Raw genomic sequence first — 25836 nt, forward strand, 5'->3', positions numbered from 1 at the left:
CTGACCTAATTGCACAAATTGATTAGGATTTCTTTAATGTGTGTTCTTGATTGACATTTCGAAAAGATCTATTAGGCACCGGGCAGAATATCCGTTACTCCTAGGGAAACTATGAATAAATAATATTTTCAAAAATTAACCAATTAAATTCATCAAATATTTCTAAATCAAGTCGGTTCCAATATAAGCAAAAAAACAACCGATACGGGGTGCTTGCTTAGAAACTGTTGCGTAGAACGTCAAAGTTTTATGAGCTCGAAAACAGAAATGTTATGACGAATCAAAAGAAAGGACAAAGGAGAATAAAACTTGGGAATCCCGCGTTCAGACGGAAGTATGTTCTCAATTCCGGAAATGCAGGATACCATAATTTAGTGTTAGTATATTATTCGTATGGAGTAAATTGTTACACAAGTAAACCACAGGGAAACACGCCATTCCCAACCAAAACAACAAGTTATGACAAATTTATTCACAAGGATGGTGGACGTTTACCAATTCCCATACACGTTTTGCCGCCAAAAGCACGCACCTTTCTTTGGCTTATGGCAAAACGATCTATGATTCTAGTTTTGTCTTTTTTTTGTATTTTGAAAAGTTAAAAATTGAATTGGTTACTTGTCAGTTGACAAAAAGTCATACTGGTAAAAAGAGCTAAGAGTTGGAATTGAACTCTTTGTTGCAAGGCACATAAAATTATTCATGTGCTTGATAATTATGCTTTTGTACGTCTTACTGGAGCGTATTCCATATGTTTCACTTTGCGATTGACGGCGTTCAGATTTGTACATTCGAGTGAAAATGAAACAGCCCTAACCACCGCACTTCCCATGGTATCCGACACACCTCCTGATTTAAAGCCGAACCTACCGAACACCAGAATCCGAGCAGGCGAACTCGTTAAGATACGGATTACAGGCCTGTTGTACCCGCGGGAGAGCGCACCGATCATAAAGCGAGTGCATGTCAACTTAGAGTCTACTTTAGCGTGTTGACATAGAGAAGCTCACGAGGCGTACATGAATGAAAGAGCTTTATTAGGGAGTATAAGCTGCGGAGTACGCTTTGCAGCGCTATAGCAGGTTCCAACGCATCTCCTGTATAGCGTGGAATGTCACTGCCGTCAGTTCGTCTCCTCGAAAACAAAAGAAGATCAGGCCAAATTTGTTTACATTGTCGGTGGGAAGAAGCAAATCGTCAGGCTCCAACAGAATTGATCCAGGCCTGTAGCGTAAACAGCGGGTCATGTGACTAAGCCGGCTGTTGAGGCCACAAGTGTTTCACTCTCACGCGTGCGTGTACAACCGTCATCCGTTATAGTGAAGAAAAAAGAAAGAAAAAAAAAAAGAAATAGGAACGAAAAAATTAAATGGGGAATTTATTTCACATTGGCAGGAGTGCTACAGTAGCCCGTGTGTACAGCGTTATGGATGAATTCACTGCCGGTCCAATCACACTGAAGCGAGCGTGATCTGCGCGGTGATTTACCTGGTTGCCATGGGATATGGGAGGCGGAGCCTGGAGTGTGTTTACGCTTTCGAGACTATATATACGAGACCGACGGTCAGGCACGGTGTGTGGAGATGAGTAGCATTTACAGATGAGAAGCCGTACATATTGCGGAGAAAAGGAAAACAGCCCGCAGTTTTGTGGAAGCTAAAATCGGGAAACTTTGCAGGCGGAAATCATTGGCATATTTTTACACCCGGCAACTGTCTAGCCTCCGACTGGAAAGGTTGTTGTTTGTTCACGCTGTGTTGTTTTAGCGAAAGTCACGAAGCAGCGTCAAGGCTTCGAAACCTTAAAGAGTGTTGTAAAGAGATGCGAACGCCGAGCAGTTGCAATGGAAACGAATTAATCTTTGACTTTCCGAGGTATCCATTATTTTAGTAATGTCAATCTGAACGTAGACATTTTTGAAGACGTTTTGGAGTTCCTGTGAGGAGAAATAACACCAAAACTTGAAAACTGTCAAGCAGGAAAACAAATTTTTAGGAAAAGTAGAACATTCCTGTTTTTGAATAATATTTGGAAGGTGCTAAAAATCAATATGGCAACCAAGAAATTTTTTTGCGATGGAATTTCAGGATTTTGTAAGAAGACAATTCCAAAATCGTTCCTCCAGTCCAGCACAGTGCTCAATGGGCAACGCAAATCGCAGTTTTCTGATGTGACTTTGTTCAAGTCAGCGTTCCTACGTTCCACCAATAGGCATGGTAACGGCGGAATGCTGTCGACGAAGAGTGGAAACTTTTATCCGTACAATACGTTCGCGACCAAAACGGACAGGATCGAGCTGGGCAGGGGGCTTTTGGCGTTGGGAAGAAAAAATCGGCTAACGTGCCTTTCTGAGAATTCTTTCCCCATCCGGCTTGACATTTTTTCCACTTCTGAACGCAGATACATCAGCGAAGGTCAAGGTTTCGTGTTCCCCCGGAAGCAAAAGTGGTGGTGCTACTTCGGGGGGGTTGTGCTCGTACTTGGTGTAGGGGCTTGGGCCCTCTTCCAATACAAGAAAATAAGCCTCCAGAGCCGAGGCGTCAGTTTGTTTTATATTCCACATCTTCCCTTCCAAGTGATGTACCCTTTTGGGAGTTACAAAGGCATCGCCATCAACACGACAATGTTAAACAGCTTAGAGCAGGTGGAAAACTTCGAGGTCAGGAAGGACGATATCTTTGTGGTCAGCTTTCCAAGGTCAGGTGAGTGAATTTACAGTGTAGAACTTTATGAGGTCAGGTGAGTGAATTTACAACGTAGAACTTTATGAGGTCAGGTGGGTAAATTTATGATGTAAAACTTTATGGTATAGAAAGACTGAAGCGTAGAGTGTAATAAGCAGAGCAGCGGCAACAGTGTGATAGTTCGCAAATTGTTACCGGTAAGATCCGGTTTCTTGTCTGTTTATCTCAGTTCATGTAAGTGCTGAAATATTGACAACATTAGACGTTCCCAAGGTCCATAGCTAGGGCAGGATTAGATACACGACATGCAGTGATATTAGATGTAATTTAATAGACTTCACTGGTCTAGAATTACCGGAAATGTTGCGTTATTGTCACGTTTAATAAACAATAATGTGCAAAACATTCGCTCCTTTCTAGAAACAGGCTCCTTTCTATTCACATGACCTGCAATATTTCGGTAATAAAATTCATGGCGTACTAAAACCAGGTCCGCTGTTAATCTGTGTCAAAGGATAAGATGTTAACAATTTCATCGACGGAAAGACTGACAGACAGATAGACAGACAGACGAGACAGACTTGGAGACAGAGCGTCGTGTAGAGATGTTTGTTGACACAGAAAACAACGACTTATACAGCAGCTGATTGCAGTTAAGAACTTGTCTGTCTCACCCAAAACTACTTCCTTGTGTGTGCATTGTACTGGACATTCATGTTATTGCTTTGTAAGAAGACCAATCTGCTACTTTTTAAGTGCACAAAAAGGCCGGCCTTAAGTCGCGCATAAAAGCACTTCATTCTTTCCCGTGACGCTCCACTTCGTGCGACTAGATCGAAAGCCATTCATCGCCTCATGTTTTCACCTTGTTCTCGCCACCATATGGCTGGAATATTGCCGATGTGGCGTTAAACCATAATAATTTATTAATTCATTCATTTATTCATCCCAAATCCTGTGCCGTTTTTATCCTAATTGCTTTAAACTGATAACTACATGTTGTAACTTAAAGTGCATGAAAGAGCCAAAGCATACTACGACAGCTCGGGGCTGTATTTTTTCGGCATAGAGTTGTCAAATAGCTGCGCATGCCCGGTGCACATTGTGGCTCAGATATGCAGGATTCAGTGGACCTTAATGTGAAACCAGATATCAGATTTACGTTAATTTTTACACATGAAATAAAGAGAGTAGGTCATGTGTTCATTCAAATAGTCACAGGCGACGATTTTGCTTTCGGCAAATGGTACCGTCTTAACAAAGCTATACCTCTTGTGGCAGGGCGACTCCATGCCGCTAAAGTGCTGCCGCTACTAAAGTATTATGAAGAAGACACCAGACAAGACACCGAACCCAGTCACATTATACCGACATCGGGCTAACTAGTGGTGTTTCCTTGTACTAGCGTCACCAATTACTATTTTTAAAGTCTGATATGATGACCCAGGTTAGTCCAAGGTCTCCCGACTTCGAAGTCGTCGCTCTAACCACAAGGCAACCGAAGCGGTCCGTTACCTTGCTAAATGCGCATGACACAACGATAGCTTATTAAAATGGGCCATTGGATTGGACTCGCTCTCCGGGTCAAAAGCGGCCGGGGCGTATTACGGAGCAACGGCATTATGGCAACACATGGTGAAGAGATACCCATCATGGTACATGGGGGGCCTCTGTGGCCGAGTGGATTAGACCGCCAGCACGACGCAATGTTCCAGGAGTCTCCTATAAATGGGGCCGCTGTGAGTTCAAGTCCAGCTCATGCTGGCTTCCTCTCCCACCGTACGTGGGAAGGTATGTCAGCAACCTACGGAAGGTAGTGGGCTCAGCCCAGTTTCCTCTCATCATAATGCTGGCGGCCGTTGTATAAGTGAAATATTCCTGAATACGGCGTGAAACACCAATCAACTAACTTAATAAAATAAACTATGGTAAATGCGCTTGACTCTGTGCGCCCTTGGAAGTCTACATGGGACTGATCGAAGTGATTTTGATTTAGTTTATGGGAAGCTCGAATCAAATAAAAGTCTTCTTTTCTTACTCATGGAACATTTTGTAGTTGATATCTAAGTTTTACTGCCTTTGTAGCGACTGGAAAACGCTGAGAAACTGTATTTTTGTAATATTAGGATGTAATGCACTCCCCATTAAGAATAAAAATAAAGCGTTTCACGTAGCCGAATTAATGTGAAACGTTGGGGTTGATTTCTCGCTCTTAGTGTAACGTTAACGTAACGACGTACCAGTGCCTGTTGTATTGGGTTACTAAAGTATATAGTCACGCGCACTAACGTTACCAAGAACGTCTTGTGAAATATATACTTTCTGGCAGCATCCTGAAATAATGTCAGGGGATACTAGGTTTCTACCCCAAACAAGTAAACTAACAAAACAAAATATTATCCTAAGACCGCAATCCTCATCTGTATCTGTAAAAGTGAAAGCTTATTCAGCACGGCGTTTAACATGGATAGAAAAGAAATGAAGATACAAATTTTATAGTACATGCCATTTTGGTTTATGCTGCAGGTACCACGTGGACACAGGAACTCGTCTACATGGTAGCCAATGATGCTGACGTAGAGAAGGCCAGCTCCATGAACCTGGAGGCGCGCTTCCCGTACCTGGAAGACCATGAGAATAGCCCAGAGAACCTGAAAACCGCCGAGTCTCCGAGATTCATCAAATCTCATTTGCCCTACAGATTGTTACCAAAAGAAATAGAGACGAAGAAGCCCAAGGTAAGTGCGCATGCGCATTTCAAGATGCTCCTATATTTCCAGACGTAAAACATCGACATTTTAAGTTTATGAATGGCGGAAATCGGAGGTAGAGCAGAACACCACCCTTTGCAAAATGTTTGATAAACCTCCTGACTTAGGACATCGCAGCCGATTTAGCTGGAGCCGTAAGGTCCAACACATGATCTACTTTATGCATATTTTACGTCAGTGAACGGAAATGTTCGGAAATGGCGTCATCGATGTACATACTTTGAACGCGGACAAGCTTAATGAACCGAATTCGGGTTCACTCAGCAACAAAGTCGATGTGACCGTCCTCCACAGCAAGCTACTTAATTTCCCGACTGACCGCTGGGGTCTGAGAAAAATTATAGCCACTTTTACGTCCCAAGAAGAAAGCTGAGAACCTTTTTCGTACTTTTTATGTTAGGCTACATCATATACTTCGTATTAAGAAATAAAAAAAGACAAGCGTTTCATGTATATATCCTTTAAAACACATATAAACATTGTTTATAGCCGGATATAAATTCTAGTGGATGACTTTTTTCATTTAAACATGGCCATAGTAGTGAAACATCTGTGAATTGTACAAACAAGAAAAAAGAAGAAGACATGATACAAATGTGAGACAACTTACAACTCGACTGTGGTAATGTGAAATAATCTTTCGCTGAATCCTGTATAAATTGAATGAACGCCTCAGTTACTATGTACCCCTTTTCTGTGGTATAATGCTCTACATTACCGAGAAAATCGTCTCGCTCTGATAAACAAGCTCTAAGTAAATTGCACTGATCGCTTATATTCGTTGTGAATCGACTCGATTGCTAATAACTGCCATATTTTCTCTCAATAATCTCAGCCGAGATATTACTGTCATACTTGACAGCAAGAGTTACGGTCCTTGGTTAAAGATGACTGATATATGCTTCAGAGATAGTAAAACGCAGGGAAAGTTGTGCATACGCTGCAACTGATTGGAGAACGTGCTTTGGCCTTGACAACTTCATTTTAACTGGGGTTTTTTTCATTTGTCATACGCATCAGCACACAACAACCGCGTAATGACATGATGAATTAACTGCGGAGTAAGCACACGACCATAAATCTTGCTTTTTGGATTTAACTAGGTTACTCTTCTTCTCACTCTTTTCCCCTTTCTGCACTTATACGATGTTGATTTGTGATTGTTTTATTCAAAGCTACATGTAACAAAGGGGTGGGGAGGAAGGGGGAGGGAACCACCGTTGCTGAAAAGAAAACCCAAACAAAAACGAACAAACAGGAACAAACCTCAGTGTCGATTAGTGATTAGTGATAGCATGCTATCTCACCGTGCCTAGTTAATAGTGCAATAATGAAACAGAGCATGCAATCCCATCGTGGCTAGCTAAGCAATGCAATAACCAAACAGAACATGCAAAACTACTGTGGTTAGCTAATAGTGCGATAACTGAGTAGAACAAGCAATCCGACCGTGTCTAGCTTATAGCGAGAGAACTGAACGAACATGCGACCCAAACGTGGCTAGCTAATAATGCGACAACCGAACAGAACATGCAACCCAAACACGGCTAGGTAGTAGCTCGACAACCGTATAGGACATGCAGTTCCAATGTGGCGGGCTAATACTGCAACAACCGGACAGAACATGCAAATCTAAATATGGCTAGGTAATAGGCCGACAACCGTATAGGACATGCAGTTCCACTGTGGCGGGCTAATACTGCAACAACCGAACAGAACATGCAAATCTAAATATGGCTAGGTAATAGGCCAACAACCGTATAGGACATGCAGTTCCACTGTGGCTGGCTAATACTGCAACAACCGAACAGAACATGCAGTCCACACATGGCTAGATAATACGTCGACAACCGTATATGACACGCAGTTCCAATGTGGTGGGCTTATACTGCAACAACCGAACAGAACATGCAAATCCAAATATGGCTAGGTAATAGGCCGACAACCGTATAGGACATGCAGTTCCACTGTGGCGAGCTAATACTGCAACAGCCGAACAGAACATGCAGTCCACACATGGCTAGATAATACGTCGACAACCGTATATGACACGCAGTTCCACTGTGGCTGGCTAATACTGCAATAACCGAACAGAACATGCAATCCAAACGCGGCTAGGTAATAGGCCGAGAATCGTATAGGACATGCAGTTTCACTGTGGCGGGCTAATACTGCAACAACCGAACAGAACATGCACTCCAAACATGGCTAGATAATAGGCCGACAACCGTATAGGACATGCAGTTCCAATGCGGCGGCCTAATACTGCAACAACCGAACAGAACATGCAGTCCACACATGGCTAGATAATACGTCGACAACCGTATAGGAAATGCAGTTCCACTGTGGGTGGCTAATACTGCAATAACCGAACAGAACATGCAAATCCAAACGTGGCTAGGTAATAGGCCGACAACCGTATATGACATGCAGTTCCACTGTGGCGGGCTAATACTGCAACAACCGAACAGAACATGCAAATCCAAATATGGCTAGGTAATACGTCGACAACCGTATATGACACGCAGTTCCAATGTGGCTGGCTAATACTGCAACAACCGAACAGAACATGCAATCCAAACGCGGCTAGATAATAGGCCGACAACCGTATAGGACATGCAGTTCCACTGTGGGTGGCTAATACTGCAACAACCGAACAGAACATGCAATCCAAACGCAGCTAGGTAATAGGGCGACAATCGAACAGAACATGCAATCCAAAAGTGGCTAGGTAATACTGCGACAACCGAGCATAACATGCAATCCAAATGTGGCCTGCTAACAGTGAGACAATCGAACAGAACATGCAATCCAAACGTGGCTAGCTAACAGTGAGACAACTCAACAGAACATGCAATCCAAACGTGACAAGGTAATAATCAAAAGCTAATGAGCTCGAAGAACATTGATCGGTATAACTCAGTCCTGGATGAAAATAAAGCACACAAAATCCCATGCGAACTATCCGTGTCTTTATACCGAATACAGTTAATTTATCGGATACAGTTAATTTACCGGATACAATTAATTTAAGGATAGCTGAAGTAAATAGCACTGATCTCTCACTGGAAGAACAGCATGTATCATCTGTATAGGGTTTACTATAATATATTTAAACTTATCTAAAATATAGCTTGACAAAATTTTAAAACTACAAAAAAAAAATACTTTTTTCTCCCATTAACTCGTGTTAAGAACTAAAAGAATGCAATGAAAGGAACTCGTGATCAGAGCATTGCGTTAGACGTTATGAAGTTTCATGGTGAATGTAGTTCTACTAACCTTCCAAATTATTTCATTTTTTTGGAATGATAAAAATACGATTGCGTGAACCAACATGATACTTCGTTATAGCTTACAACTCCCTAACTAGACATCAAACATGTGGAAATAATTTTGGTTCAAGTAATGATAGCATAGTCTATTTTTGACCTTACTTTTGTCTTCTTATAAAATAAAAAGTGTAAACTCAAATCACCCCAAGTTTGCACACCCATGTTATTTAGTAATTGTACTTCAAAATCAAGGAATTCTTGCTTGTTTTCCGGCATGTACAAAATAACACCTCTCTTCTGTGCCGAAAAGATTTCCTATCTAGTTCCACGGAGTCCTTTACTAAATAAATCATACGGAAAACAATGCGCTCGTTAAATACATAGCTGTGTTTGCGTCCGTTAGCCATTGGTGAGTAGATTTACATGGCCTACTGAACTTCAAGGTCATCCACACGCTTTCTTAAATTAACTTACTTTCCTCTGACCTTATACCTACGTCATGGTCATGACTCAGTGAATTGGAAATAAAACAAACCACTTTACCATTACCATTGACGTCATTAGCTACAAATAAGTTAGTAAATGGTTTGCAATTGATATAGATGTTAATTAAAACTGGTTATAAGACCATTTAATTTCCCCGCTTAAGCGATGACATATGCGTTCTGTCTACTGGAAACACTTTAAACGTACCTGGTTTTGTACAAAAATAGGACCTGGTTTGAGGGTACTTAACTAACTCTGTGTGGAATGACATCTAGAATTGCACGTATACTAAAATATACTTGGCACATATCACTGTTCTTCCGCCAATAAGTTACTACATGTATATTACTGTCCGTCACCCGTGGGAAAGTTCGTTTGTAAGGGAAAGGTCGGAGGTTTATCCGGGGCGCCCACAAAGTTGACAACCATCATGCGAGTGAAAATTATTAAATATAAATTATATGATTACATCAATCAAGTAATCAAACTATACCATCAAATTATACCATCATATTACACCATCAAATTATACCATCAAATTATACCATCAAATTACACCATCAAATTACACCATCAAATTATACCATCATATTACACCATAAAATTATACCTTCAAATTATACCATCATATTACACCATCAAATTATACCATCATATTACACCATAAAATCATACCTTCAAATTACACCATCAAATTACACCATCAAATTACACCATCAAATTACACCATCAAACTATACCATCAAATTATACCATCAAATTACACCATCAAATTACACCATCAAATTATACCATCAAATTACACCATCAAATTATACTATCAAATTACACCATCACATTACTCCATCAAATTATACCATCAAATTACACCATCAAATTACATCATCAAATTATACCATCAAATTACACCATCAAATTATACCATCAAATTATACCATCAAAACACACCATCAAATTATACCATCAGATTATACCATCAAATTACACCATCAAATTATATCATCAAATTATACCATCAAATTATTCCATCAAATTACACCATCAAATTATATCATCAAATTATATCATCAAATTACACCATCAAATTATGTCATCAAATTACACCATCAAATTATACCATCAAATTACACCATCAAATTATACCATCAAATTATATCATCAAATTATACCATCAAATTATACCATCAAATTATACTATCACTTCATGTGCCTATTTCCATGACACTAACAAAACGAATAGTTCATAAATGGTCGGCGAATTTAGCCAATGAAAATGCATTTTTCTGTGTAAATCATGGGAGATATTCAGCCAACGATTTGTTTACGTTGGAAGCAGACCTTAGCGGAAGTCTTGGAATTTGTGAAAAACCGTTTGATGAAAACGTGTGTGCCCAGTTTCATTATTAACCTATATGAACAACTTTTATTAGCTTAGCTGAGGTCATACCCCGAGCGTCGGCGTCCAACAACACGGAAAGCAAAGTTAAAGTAAATGATCGTGATGCTATTTTGAAAAGTACTGCATGAATTGAGCATAGGTTTGCCGCTTGGTTCTATTCCCGATAATCAAAATAGATATAGTCCGAATAATTCTGAAATATACTTGATTCCAGTATTCACATTAATAAAGAAATTTCTGCATGAACAATTAACACAACTCGATTCATACCGAAAGAAACACATAATTTATTTATTTATGTCATGGGTGCTTTACGCCGTACTCAAGACTATTTCACTTATACGACGGTGGCCAGCATTGTGGTGGGAAGAAACCGGCCAGAGTCCGGGGAAAACCCACGACCATCCGCAGGTTGCTGGCAGACCTTCCCACTTACGGCCGGAGAGAAAGCCAGCATGAACTGGACTTGAACTCACAGCGACCGCATTGGTGAGAGACTCCTCAGTCATTGCGCCGTGCTATCCACCTTGGCCAGAAACACATAATGTATACACGCTTTATACATGTTCAAGTGTACATGTGCAATGTTTTTAATTAGTGACGTCAGTCTAATGTTTGTTAATTAACATCCGGACGAATTCACTTTTAAGATCTCGTAATAATCTACGTCATGGTATTTCAATTTTCCCCTGTCAATTCTGGGTTAATACTGTGACCAATGTTGCCTGCCCTTTTTTTATGAAGACTTAACCTAGATAGATTCGCCCACAAGGCCACTGATCTGATGTTCGGTCAACTGTGTCAAAGATGCACGATGTATACATTACGTTATTGGTCCCAGGTTATCCTTCAGGGTATGCACATATAGAATAGGAGATAGATGGTTACGTCTCTAACGTAATTTGGACACAAAGATTGTTGCTGTTGAAAACTGAGGTGGAAGCAAGCTGTGGCTGAACGGACCAGACGCAAAGCTTAGTTTTTAGTTATGGAAATTGAAATTTGGACACATTTGTCTTAAAATAACATTGCCGAGGTTAAGATTTTAAGTTACATGACATAAAAATAAGCTGTAAAATCATATTTCAGATTCTGATCTAAGTCAGAACTGGCTTTGTGGAATCGACCCCAGATGATGTACAGTTTATAAGCCGCAGATTGTTCAAATCTAACCTATCACCGGCAATCATCACAAGGACACTACCGCCATTAGAACATTCGCTGTGTTGATTGACAGACCGCCTGGCGAGACTAGGCTTACTCAGAAATATCGGCAAACATAATATTGTATTCATTATTTCAGATTGAAATTTTAGAGGGACTTTTAAAAAAATCTGCAGATGCACAGCACTATACGTAAATATAATGTATAGTTTACCGGACCCCAGGGCTTTCCTAACCTCTGTCTATCTCTCGTGGAATTCGTGATTAACATTTAGTTATTTGACTCGTGTTTTGCGCCGTATTCAAGAATATTTAACTTGTACAACGGCAACCAGCATTATGATGGGAAGGTGTGAATTATACGACTCAATTAGTCTTCGGAATTGAAATGCTAGTTTACGGATACCGAACTGATTTCACCATTTTATGATTAAAGTTTAGGTAATACCATTCACTCTGTTTCTGATATGCATATGCCTCGGATCGAATATTACGTTGGATCAGTTTTTGTATGTGAATCATTAAATAGGTCTTTAATCGGGAAAAAGGTGGTGGGAATTAGATTTCTGTTTTGTAAGTGTAGACAAGTTTCATAACACATATGTAACTTAAAGAAAAAAACCCCTGTTGTTTGCGTATTGCCTGTTCTTTATCAAACATAGATACACCTAATCCCGTATCGCGGCCTCATTATACACCAAAGCCGTCGTGCGATGACGTCACACCTCGTGCGGACCCTTATCATTGACTTTACTTTTCCCAAAGGTCCTCACAAGCCTCCTGCACTCCTTGTCCCACAGAGTTACCTGTACATCACATGGCGTGATGAGAACACATGTAATTGATCTTCCTGAAGGTCAGAAACCTGCTCACCTTGTCCCACGAAGTTACGAAAGCTGCACCTATGAAGTCTGATGGCAATACAAGGGGAGTCAAGAGAAAACCTTATTATCTGTTTATGAAAGAATTAATTTCAAATTTGAATTGACTTTCCTGTGTGTTTTACTCTTGTCTTCGAAACTACTTATTTTGTAACAATTTCGTGTACCAGTACCATTGGTAGAATCAGTTGATCAATCTTTGAACCAACCAACCAAACAACCAAACAACCAATCAACCAATCAACCTGGTGTCTTTTAAGAATCGTTTAATCCTCTTCTTACAGTTAAACATTCCGCGGCCCATGTTTTTAAAAATCTGCTGTATCTTAATTGTTGACTTGGCTGTTGGAGACCTTTGATCGCATTCTTTCCTCAAATTAATGTTTCTTTTTGTTTGCGGCTTTCCACAATTAAATTCACGCAATGCGGTCATGACTTTGCTTAACCGCATGCTCAGTGATACTATGGGACTATTTTTTTCAGTGTATTCCACAGGCTCAGGGTATTTTTGATAGAACTGTCAGGAATCACTAAGATCGGGGTCATCAATCACTCGTAATGAATGTTAAGGGAACGCAATTACCACAGGGACCAATAACAGGGGGGAGGTTGGAGTGGATGTTTGGTGTTTGGAGGGTGTTGTAGGGGTTAGGAGAAAAGGGAGGAAAGTTCTCCCGTACTGGTAGCGTACAGTTGCACTGAGACACACTCTTGCATACATAAGGGTTTCTGTCAGGTAAATCAGGCTATCATCCAACGGTCTGACACAACTCACCTGTAGATTAATAATCGATCATATCAATGAAGCATTATCAAAGTGATGACATCGAAAGTTACGATATAGACTGACATAGCTCTGTATTCGCCCAGATAACGCAATATGGCGGAAATTATACGAACTTTAACCTCCTGATTTCGATTAATTTTTCTGTCGACGACGATAAATACTATTCATTGAAACTTGATCGATGAAAAGCTTGGGCTTTGAGACATGAAAGAAAGTCTGATTTTTTTCTATCAACAGTTCAATAGTTTAAGTGTCTTCAGAACCAAGGCTAAAGGTATTATACATGGGGATTTTGGTACTTTCTAACTTGTCACTTACCTTAGGTAAGAGAATAGATCAAATCAGTGCTCGTACACTTCGTTTCTTAGGTTGAATCTTTTGGAATTGCATAACTTTAAATTAAAGGTGCGTCGCAAAATGTGCAATTATTGCTCTGCGTAAGTTTTCTGTTTTGTACGAAATCGATTGAAAACAGGTAGAAAATAAAGATCAGATTAAAGTTAAGCTGGTTTATTTATTTATTTGATGAGTGTTTCACGCTGTATTCAAGAATATTTCACTTATGCAACGACGGCCAGCATAATGGTGGGAGGAAACCGGACAGAACCCCGGGGAAACCCCTTTGCTGGCAGACCTTCCCACGTATGGCGGGAGACGAAGCCAGCATAAACTGAACTAACACTCATAGTTACCGCATTGGTGGGAGGTTCCTTTGTCATTGCACTGTGCTGGCGTGCTAAGCCCCTCTGCAACGGAGACCTCCAACACTCAGGCTGATGAAAGCCGTTGTAAAAATATTCTCGTTAAATGTAAGACTGTCATAATGTGCGCCATCGACCGTTTGTTATCGGAAAGGCCCATACATATGGACAAAGACATCGGGAGAATCTACATATAAAAATTCCCGCTCAAGGCCAGGTTTGAACTCGTATATTGTAAGGTACACAATCATATGTTATCTGTAAAACAAAAGTACTGCATAATGAAATCTGGGGTAGATGACGTAACCAATGCCATACCGGTTATACGTACTATGCCCCAGACAGCCTGTTTGTTTGTCTGTGTGTCTGTCGATTTCTGACAGTTATCGCGTCCTTCAATCTCAGATCTTCATGTAATAAAGGAGGTCAGTGATCTGTATACATAGGCTAAAATCAACAACTGTCTAGCCAATACAGCTACTCAACGCCCACTTAATGTATCTCACCAAGATATGAAGTGAAAAGGTTTATATTGTACTGATAAGCAAAAAAAAAAAAAAAAAAAATCCGGTCAGTGGCCCTACATAACAGGAATTCTCAGACATTTAGTCTGTGAAACGCTGAAAGGGCCGAAGTCCATGACGTCATATACACCGCCGAGGCCGGCTACGGTTTGTCTGGGAGGCACACTGATGGGACGAACGACCTTTTGTTTACAGTCGTTACGACGACTTTAGACTGTTGAAATATTCTTGTTTTTCCATGTAATAGTACGATATGTGGTTTTGACACTTCCATTGTTTTATTGTGTCGACCTGTAGACTCAACCCGGAGACCGACAACTCCTCTCTTCACGACAGAAACATTCTAACCTATCAGTTATACATTCATCCAGCTGAAAGACGTTCCTTTCCCTGACATCCTCAGACAGTGACGTAGGCCCACGAGTATATAATTAGTGTTTTCGTAATGACCGCTCCGCACAAAGACTTGAAAAAAAGATTAAAAATTTTCTTTGGTGGAAGTGGTGGTGTGTCTTCATTAATATTCATGACTGACTCAGGAAATGAATGGCGTCGACCACCGAGCACGAAATCTTGGAAATAGATTTGTTAATATTATTTGTTGGAAACTCAGGGCCAAGCAGCTTTATATGTACATCGAAGACAACGTCTGCAAGGCACATTCTTCACGGGATTTTTTCTTTGTACGCTGAAGACTGGAGTCAGGGAACCATTGTGCTGATAAACCCATCCTAAAATAGAGATGTACCTAATGCCACTTGTCTCGGTACCGTAGGATCACGTAGAAAGGCGCGTGATCTCGAATGCTGATAGGCCCCATCACGATAGCTCTATAATACCAATGCTGTGCCATTTTTGTGGTACGGTAGTTTCCACTGGTCAGTCCGAAGCGCTATCTCTGCCTGTGTCAGAATTTACACGAGTTTTCATCAGAACGTAATACAAAGAAGGCTGCTGTCTTCCGCCTGAGGACATTTAACAAGAGAAACAATTTGCTCATACTTTAAAATAAAAAAAAAATCCTTCGAATGCTCAAAACCCAGGTATGGCGATGTACAAAACAAAATTGCACTCTGAGCTGAGGAACATTTCAACTTAGCCTAATGTCATCCGGGGTAGCGCTTTGATTGACGACATCCTTTGCTGTTCACAACTATGTGAGAATTTTATCTCCCGTTTCGGTCATACCTCTTAGCAGGCCGATTTCAATTTTGAAATAATTCTGATGCTGTCTTACATGAATGCCATGCTGAAGACACCAGACATAAATTACCGCCTCCCCCCTCCACCCCAACCTCCACAGTCATCAGCAGTTATGGACCACATGTCAGTCAATAATACAATTTTGGAATTCTTAGGAATCACACGTTTGGGGGTTGAACCAAGATCCCTAGCTTTCAGATTTGCCGCCCGTGTGAAAGTTCGTCAGTAACTTGCCAAAAGCGGCTGGATTATACCGGCAAAAATTCTTGAGTATATAGTGTTAAACACTAGTGAAATAAACACATAAATAAATGAATAAACAAACAAATAACCAAATAAGTATATAAATAAATAAATAAATCTGGTAACTGAGAAGCTGATTCTATTAAATTTGCAAAGTTCGACGATCGTTCCACTCCGTAACTGTGCAGAGGTTTATTGTGTGTATGAACTCAAAGTTAATTGCTTCTCGTAACAGGTGATGGAAATATAGGGCAACCGAGAAGCATTCGTCTGTCTGTAATTTCTTTTCAATTTAAAATTTCCATTTATTACCCACCTGAGCTTTTCAAGTGTCTGTCTTGTGTTCTCTTTTGTTTCTTTGTTTGTTCATTTGTTTTCTCGTGAGGCAGAAAAATCTCCCTGTCACGTTAATGTCTCTTGTAAACAAGCCTAGTGACAAACACCTTGTTATCATTTGGGTTTATTAACATGTTCCTTGCCTTTCGCTAATTTATTTATGATGAAATGAGTGAGATAAATTGGAGCAACACTTACAAACTGTCTGATGGAACACATTTTTAGCCGAGGCAAACAGCGCTGTTTATGATTCTTTTTTCATAACAGCGAGGTCAAATTTCAAATGTGCATGCGTCGGAGCTTACGAATTTTGTGTTTCGTAAAACACAAATCAAGTAAATAGATACATTAAGCACCAGCACGATGGTGGGAAGAAACCGGGCAGAGCCCGGAGGGAAACCCACGACCGTCCGCAGGTTGATGGAAGACCTTCCCACGTACGGTATAGAACTATAGAGTTCATAAATCAAAGAGCAATGATGACTTAATATATGGTAGGCTACCAAGGACAAAGTCAAACACAAGTTTTTTCCGCAAAAGGTTTATGAGGCATCTTCACTTTTAAATTTGATACAAGTTAAAACCACTTATAAATATTAAATTTAAGGAATAAAAGTGTCAAATTCTGTATCATACAGCCATCATTCATTCCTTTTGAAATCTTTTAGCTCAGAAGTATGAAAGTATCAGAAAAAACACTATTAGTTTTGCCACTCATGGACTCCAAAACTCCGTACATATGTGTAGCAAAGCAGGATTCGTTATTATTATTCTGTCTTTATTAAGGTACCTGTCATAAATCATTCATGTGTCCGATGACTTTTTGGCTTTTTCACAAGTTCGTGTCACTCTGAACAAATAATCTCACTTTACACGTTGACGTTTATTTGACATATATGACTCGCCCTTTAACCTCTGTTTGAATCATGCACATGTCAGTTAGCGTACTGTACCGTTGTATCAACCACCTTTCTTTAACACACCTGACATTTTTTTTCACCTGGCCGTTTTAGGTGACATGTATTTAAAGAATTGTGCATCCTCGGGAAATTTCTTTGCCATGGTTTTAGTGTTATGTTAATTACTGCACGAGTTACCGTGGGAAAAATGTTTTACGTGAAAAGAATATGGAAAGAAAATCGGTGTCACCTTTCAGATGTATGCTTATTCTGATCTGCTTTATGATATTTTTGGAGATTTAAGAATGAATAGGATTTTTTTATATTCACGTGAATTAGAATTTGTTTGAGAACTTTCGTTTAAATCTGACAAAAAGTTCTTAAAAGTCACCACAGAAAGAAATGTTATTCGTTTGTTTACTGAATTGGTGTTTAACTTCACACTCAAAAATAGTTACCTTATCAAAAGGTTAATGGGTCGTACAGACTGAGTTCGGAGAAAACCACCGCCCTCTGGCAGACATCTAACTATGAATAACCTACTGATTTATAGACAAAACAGCTGACGACTAAAGCCACAAAACATATGAAGCGTGACAACAACAACAACAGTACATTTAGTCCTAGACATAAACAAGACAGGTAAACAAATGTTTACAAAACATATGAAGCGTGACAACAACAACAACAGTACATTTAGTCCTAGACATAAACAAGACAGGTAAACAAATGTTGTTTTCTCCTTTCAGTTAATTAGAAATAATGGCAAAAAATGGTGCATAATAATGTACATTGTAGCTTGAAACAAAATGTTATGTGTTGACTGTGCTCTATGTCGCGTAGTGAAAAGATTTGCACAAAGCAGTACACCATTGTACTTTAAGACATAGTACTTCATGGTGTTGAGACAAGAATTAAATTATCTTTTGAAAGAATGCAAATCTTGCCTAGCTGAACGGTAAACAGTTACAGTAAACGGTGCAGTAAATGATAACACTGAGACGGATAATATTATAGACAAAACAGCTGATGACCAAATTCACAAAACATATGAAGTGTGACAACAAGAACAAAAGTGCATTTAGCCCCGGACACAAACAAGGCACGGTAAACAAATGTTTTTTGCCTGTTTTCATTTCTATTAAATACAAATAATGGGAAAAAATGGCGCATAATTATGTAAATTATAGCTAAAAATAATATTGTATGTGTTGACCCTGCTCTATGTAGCGTAGTGAAAAGACTTGTACAAAGCAGTACACGATTGTACTTCATAGTGGTGTAACAAGCATTAAATTATCTTTTGAAAGAATGTAAATCTTGCCTAGCTGAACGGTAAACAGTTACAGTAAACAGTGCAGTAAATGATAACACTGAGACGGACAATAAGCAAGCGTGTTTTATGAAGAGTAATTCATCTTTCTGTAATGTTGTATGATCAGTAAATCATCGTAATGTAATGAACAGTGAACAACTCTGCTAAATTGGCAGTATACAGTCGTACTGTTATGAACAGTGAACAACTGTTCTAAATTAGCTGAAAACAATCGTACTGTAATGGACAGAGGACAACTCTGTTGTATGAAAAGTAGATGGTCGAACTGTAATGAACAGTGAACAACTCTGCTAAATTAGCTATAAACTATGTAGTATATTTTCTGTTTCAGATAACTTATGTCATGCGGAACCGAAAAGACGTGTAGTTTCTGTTTCAGATAATTTTTGTCATGCGGAACCTAAAAGACGTGTATTTTTTGTTTCAGATAATTTACGTCATGCGGAACCCAAAGGACATGGTCGTGTCGTTTTATCACCTGTGGCTAAAACTGAGGGCCCGATATCGGGGTCAGTTCTCCGATTTCTGTGAACTTTTTCTTCAAGACAACTGTAAGTATAACAGTACATAACCGATCAGCTGTGTGTATATTTACATGTACGCAATGTGAGGCCATCTTTTTGCTTTATATGGGTTATAAGCTTATATTGGACTCCACAAGGCTATTCATAAGAATGGAAATTGGTCAAAATTAAGTTGCAAGCTGCAGACCAACTCAGGCTTTTACGACTGTGGCTTTAAGTCAGACGATTTGTATGGGCGTGCCCCTAGCAAAATGTGATGGTTTATTCTGGGTTGTCCGGTCTCCTCCATCCATAAACTTAGACACGGTTGTAAAGAATGAAAAACATTGATGAAAACCGCGTGCACCTGTCAGATAAATAAGTAAATGAATGAGTAAGTAACTAAGTAAATGAATAAGTAAGTAAATGAGTAATAAGTGAGTAATAACTAAATAAGTAAGTAAATAAATAAGTAAATATGTAGGGGAGTAAGTAAACAAGTAAGTGAATGAGTAAATATGTAACGAAATAAATAAATAAGTAGATAAAGAAATCTTCACACCGTTAGTCTGTAAGGCCGGAACACAACAGAAATCTCACCGTTCCGTATATGATTTTCAAACGTAGGAATCAAATTGTGGTTTCTGTGTCAACTTGATAACACAGTATATGCCTATATTAGGGATCAAGCACATGTTCTGACGGCATGTGAGGGCAATATAAGCAACATACGCAAAGATACGAAAACCTTTGCTGTTAATTACGCACCATCGCCCTGCAACTTTGATGTGTTCAACATATTTCTTAATGTGTTTACTGATGTGTTTACCGATGTGTTGACGGTATTTATTGATGTGTTTACTGGCGTTTTTAATGATGTGTTTACTGCTGCGTTGATTGGCGTGTGTACTGAAGTGTTTACTGGCATGTTTACTGATGTGTGTACTGAAGTGTTTACTGGCATGTTTACTGATGTGTTTACTGGCATGTTTACTGATGTGTTTACTGATGTGTTTACTGGTGTGTTTCACCAATGTGTTCTAGGTATTCACTGTTCACTGACGTTTTGTTTTTCAGTGATGTTTTCTCCTTGGACGGAACACGTAAAGGAATTCTGGGAACGACGAGACGAGGATAACATACTGTTTTTGAAGTACGAAGATTTACACATGGTACGTTGATTGCTATTATGACTTTTTTGATTGGTTGATTGGATTATTATAAAGTAATCCGTAATTCAGTTAAAATAATTCGGCTCGGATTATAATCTTGAAAAAATTCCACACGACTTTAAGCCACAGAAAAAAGACTGATGATAAGAAACAACTGAAATAACTGTCAGTGATTAAAATTAAGATTAAAATAAAATTGTTTTTTTTTTCGTGCTTTTCAGAATTTGTCGCACGAAGTAGAAAGGATTTCAAAGTTCCTGAACAAGCCTCTTACACCTGAGCAGGTGGTGACAATTGTGGATCACTGCTCGTTTGACAGCATGAAGAAAAACGACAAGGTGAACTACAGATGGTGGGATGAACGGGGAATTACGGCTAACATCGGTACCTCCTTCATCAGGAAAGGTCAGAGCTCAACTTCACTCCCTCTGATCTTACCCGGGGGCCTCTGTGGCGTGCTAGTGCAGCGCAATGACCAAAGAGCCTGCCACAAATGCGGTCGTTGTGAGTTCAAATCCAGCTCATGGTTGGCTTCTTCTCCGGATCGTTAGTGGGAAGGTCTGACGGCAACCAGCGGATGGTAGTGGGTTTTCCCCGGTCTCTACCCGGTTTGCTCCCACAACAATGCTGGCCGCCGTCGTGTTAGTGGAATATTCTTGAGTACGGCATAAAACACCAATCAAATAAATAAATGAACAGATGCTGATCTGGCTCTGTTTAAATCATTTGGTTTATTGATTATTGTTAAACGCCACGCTGAAGAATATTTCATTTATGCGACGCCGGTCAATGTGACTGGTATTATAGAGAAAACCAAGGTCCTCGGAGTAAAACCAATGGCCCTTGGCAGTTATCTGGCAAACTTTCGGACGTCCAAGACTCACCCACAAACCGAGCTTAGTGTGTGTGCTGAGGAAAACAATGATCTCTATTGACCTTCATGAATGACGACGTGAACAATTCATCGAGCACTGTCGACCGCTTGTTGCCTCCAAGGCCCCGGATCATGAGAGTCATAATTTTCTGTGGCGTTGCGAACATGCGCAGTCCGAGATTGGGATTGCACGTACACCACGTCTGCTTAATCGATCGAGAGATCATAACTTCGTGGCAATGGCGCTAAAACTTTCCTTGTTTTTAGGAGGAAAGAGGTGGGAGATTATGGGTATTTCGTCTTCATTACCAGACATTTAGTATTCAGAATTCCTGCCTCCATTTTTTAAGAGAAAACATTTCTTTATTTAAGCGCTTAGCATACTTTTGCAAAAAAAAAAAAAAAACCACAAAATCGTAACGGACTGGCACTAAGTAGATCTAAGCGGAGTACTACTTTCCTCTTAATAGTAGGCCTAATACGTTGCAGGTTCTATATATCTATGCTCTACATCTTTAATTATATTGTATTCCTACATTAACCCAGATTCTGCCGGTGAACTAAGCATTCCGCAAGCCTGGCCCCTTTGCTTTGTTTTAATGTGATTGTGTGTTAAATGTGATGACGACACATTCATTCACATTTAGTTGATCCCTTTGCATTGTTTTAATGTGATTGTATGTTAAACGTGATGACAATACAGCATTTAGAGTACGTGTACAAGTAATTCTAGACTAATAGCAAATATATAGACGGACTTGTTGAGGCACGAGATGTCCCCAGTTCGTTTAATGGTGTCGAAAACATTCCTAACACTTTCAATCTCGCCTTTCACAGGTCGTGTTGGGGACTGGAAGAACTTTTTCACGCCAGAGCTCGATCAGCGCATGTCAGAGAAGGTGGAGCGCCCTTTAGCGAACATGGGAATTGAAGTGAAGTATGAATGAAACCAGATGCTTCAACTACCAAGGAAGATAACATGGCTACACGTGCATCAATCGCATTCTAGCAGCATTGTCGAGCAGCTCTGTCAAAAAAGAAGCAGTGCTAGAAAAGACACATGCTTGGTTCGCTTTGCAAAGATGGTGCTTCTCGCCAAACTTACTGTTGCCAGGTGAACATTTATGATGCAACTTATGCTATTTTGCGCTAAGGGTTTACCATATGCTACCTGGGCAATTTCAAATGTCATTTATTACTGTGAATTAGGAGCTGGTTAGGAACCCTTTTTCATATGGGTTTCATTAATAATAACAATGTCATACGGCAGTCTCCTAGTATTTGTTAATGAGCAAATTGACCAGTTTTTAAATCTGAACCAGTAAACCAGCGGATCGTGACATGATAAGTTCAGGCCCATAAATATAAAAACGCACAATTCATTGATATTGTCTATTTTTCAGAATGTACTAATTTTGAGGGATTATTTACAGCGGATGTGTTTGTAAGTTTTACAACATTATTTAGATTTCCGGCATAAGGCCTATAAATGCATACTGTACATAAATGCAATGCCACAAAGCCGAGTGTTCATTGCCGTCCCTAAGAATTCTGATATACTTGTGAGAAATAAGTGAAATATTCGAGGGTACGCCGTATAACACCAATGGAATAAATAAATAACTATTGATATACAATGCAAGCAAAAAGAAGGCAAAGAGTAATGAGGGTTTGAATCTTCCGTGGTCGATTCACTGATATGTATTACAATATTTTGACCCAGTGGTATAGGAGATCATAACTTGATTCAGTGATATACAGTACTAGACTTTAGCTCAGTGGTGTATAGTGCCACACTTCGCTTCAGTGGTTCACCGTGCGACACTTTCATTCAGTGATATACAATATAAGATATTGATTTTTACTTGAGACATTGATTCTGTGGTATTCAATACCAGGCTTTGATTCAGTGAAATGCATTTTTTTCAGTGGTATACGATATGAGGCTGTTCTTCAGTGTTATACAATAACAGACTTTGATTCTGTGGTATAAGATATGAGGATCTTATTCAGTGTTATATAATAACAGATTGTGATTCGGTGGAATACGATATGAATCACGTATTCAGTGTTATACAATAACAGACTGATTCAGTGTTATACAATAACAGACTTATTCAGTGGTATATATTACAGACTAATACAATTGCATGTAATTCAAGACCTAGGTTCAAAGATTTTCAATACGAGATTTTGATTCAGTGGAATAGAAGTATGATATGCAGGACGATATATTATGATTACGATACGACTTTGATTCAGTGGTATAAAATACGACTGATTCAGTGGTATAGGAGACTAGAATATGATAATCCAATACTACACTTTGATTCAGTGATACTATACGAGACATTGCATCAGTGGTGTACACTATGAGAAATTGCATCAGTGGTACACAATACCAGATATTACACCAGTGGTATACACAACGAGACATTGCATCACTGATATGCTATATGAGACAGAGCATCAGTGGTATGCAATACGAGACATTTCCTCAGTGGTATACAATATGAGACATTGCATCAGTGGTATACACAACGAGACATTGCATCATTAATATGCTATATGAGACAAAGCATCAGTGGTGTACAATACAACCCTTTGGTTCAGTGACACACATTACATAACGTTGATCCAGTGGTACGAGACTTCGACAATATGTCTTCCACGCTGCAAGACTTATTTATGTATGAAAGGTTACCTCAGGTTATTCAAAGTTTTTAAGCAGAAGCTTTGTGGAAAAGGTAAAGCAGCACACTTTAATATTTCCTTGAAAACACCAACTTAGCAAATTTGATAATTTGGACAAAAATAAAAATTCAGTGATTTCTTATTGTATGTAGTTTTATCATCATATTTTTCTATGTTAATATATGTATTTATTATATACGGAATTATAAATGCGCTAAGCACATGTATTTTGTTCACAAATGATTATTTTCTTGTTTGATGTCAAATAACGTTTGGATAAAAAGGTGTTGAACGCTATGCTAACAAGTGAAGACTGCTAAGACATATTAGCTTAGCTAAAGGTTTTCCTATTTTGTTGACGCAATATACTTAGTATTATTTGGTAATTTTTGAAAGCGGTTGTCAGCTGTAGTATTTTCTTTTCTTTTTATGAATATGACAAAATATTACATTATTGCAAAATACATTTCCAGTGTGTAGAAAAACTGCAGTGTATGTATTGTTCCATTGCCATATACGTTTTTGAAAACAGGAACAAGGAGTTTAATTCGATTGTGTTCATCATGCTTTTAAACTATCCGGACGATTTATCCATCAGTCATGACGGCTTAATTCTTGATCAGCAAAAGAGATTAACTATTTCTACTGTGTAGGACACATCCGGGTATTTTAGAGGCGAGAACTGCACGTTTTCCTATGGTAAAGCGATTTAATCCCCGGGTCCACGCACACTTCAAAAAACTTGCATTGAATTCTATTCTACGTCAGTCTTTGTGACACCGGGTTCAGGTTTCAAGAAACGTCTTAAATGTTTTATTTAAAAAATATGGGCCACTTTCACAAATCTTCGTAAATCAGCTTTCCATAACTTTTCTCGTAAAATGTCGTCGCCTTATGACACTATAACCTAAACAACATCTTTGACGAAAAAATTACGAGAAATGTGAGTTACGAAGTTTTGTCAAAGTGATCCCGTAAATCTGTACTTATGAAGTTCTAATTAAGCTTTGTTGAGAAACACTCTAGGTTGGATTACTGGCAAAAAAACTACCGGCTTAAGTCATTTACTGAACTTAGGAAGTTTTTTATGCGGTAGCACATGCATATGTTGCCATAAGTATTCATCTGCACGTACCTTGTGTCATCTGTTCTGCACATGGGATATCTGGTTTGTGGGCTCGCGAGTTCGAATCCAGTTCGTGCTAGTTCTGCTGCGTCTGACGCCATTGCTCTTCTCAGATATGAATCAACACAAGTTGGCTCTCTAAAGACACTGATAGATTTTAACCAACAGTCTCCTGTACATGCACGGAGTAAAACGTCAATGAAAATAAATAAATTTGTAGTCGAAAATTTTGTAAGATTGTAAGCTTTATACATCGCCGTTTCTGGACCAAATTCACAAATCACCAGTGGAATCAACAGATCAGCTGATGTATTTTGTTTGTTTCCCAGAATAATCACACGTTTTTTTATGTTTTCCAGTGAACTATTTGAGTTTTCATCCACTTAGTTGTAGATAAGTGGATAAAGTCGTACTCAATGTTTTAAATTAGGGCTAGGGGCCTCCGTGGCTCAGTTGGTTAGCGCGCTAGCACAGCGTAATGACCCAAATGCCTCTCACCAATGCGGTCGCTGTGAAGTCCAGCTCATGATGGCTTCCTCTCTGGCCGTAAGTGGGAAGGTCTCACAGCAGCCTGCAGATTGTCATAGGTTCCCCCGTCTCCGCCCGGTTTCCTCCCACCATAATGCTGACCACCGTCGTATAAGTGAACTATTCTTGAGTACGGCGTAAAACACCAATCAAATAAATAAATAAATAAATAAAAAAATAACAATAGAACTATGTCCAATCCAGCTTAGGGGCGAGTTGTCCTTGAACTAAGAATGGCATCCTGTTCACT

General features: G+C 39.3%; 1 protein-coding gene across 1 annotated transcript; it reads left to right on the forward strand.

Annotated features, from left to right (window-relative positions):
* Positions 1-1591: 1591 nt before the first annotated feature.
* Positions 1592-25229, forward strand: LOC135462919 (sulfotransferase 4A1-like). Its single transcript, XM_064740227.1, has 6 exons — positions 1592-2702; positions 5211-5422; positions 19117-19240; positions 20270-20364; positions 20586-20769; positions 22076-25229. The coding sequence occupies exons 1-6, from the start codon at positions 2051-2053 to the stop codon at positions 22183-22185; spliced, it is 1377 nt and encodes a 458-aa protein (XP_064596297.1). The 5' UTR covers positions 1592-2050; the 3' UTR covers positions 22186-25229.
* The last annotated feature ends 607 nt before the right edge of the window (positions 25230-25836 follow it).

This window comes from Liolophura sinensis, chromosome 2 (genome assembly GCF_032854445.1).
Source record: "Liolophura sinensis isolate JHLJ2023 chromosome 2, CUHK_Ljap_v2, whole genome shotgun sequence".
NCBI lineage: Eukaryota > Metazoa > Mollusca > Polyplacophora > Chitonida > Chitonidae > Liolophura > Liolophura sinensis.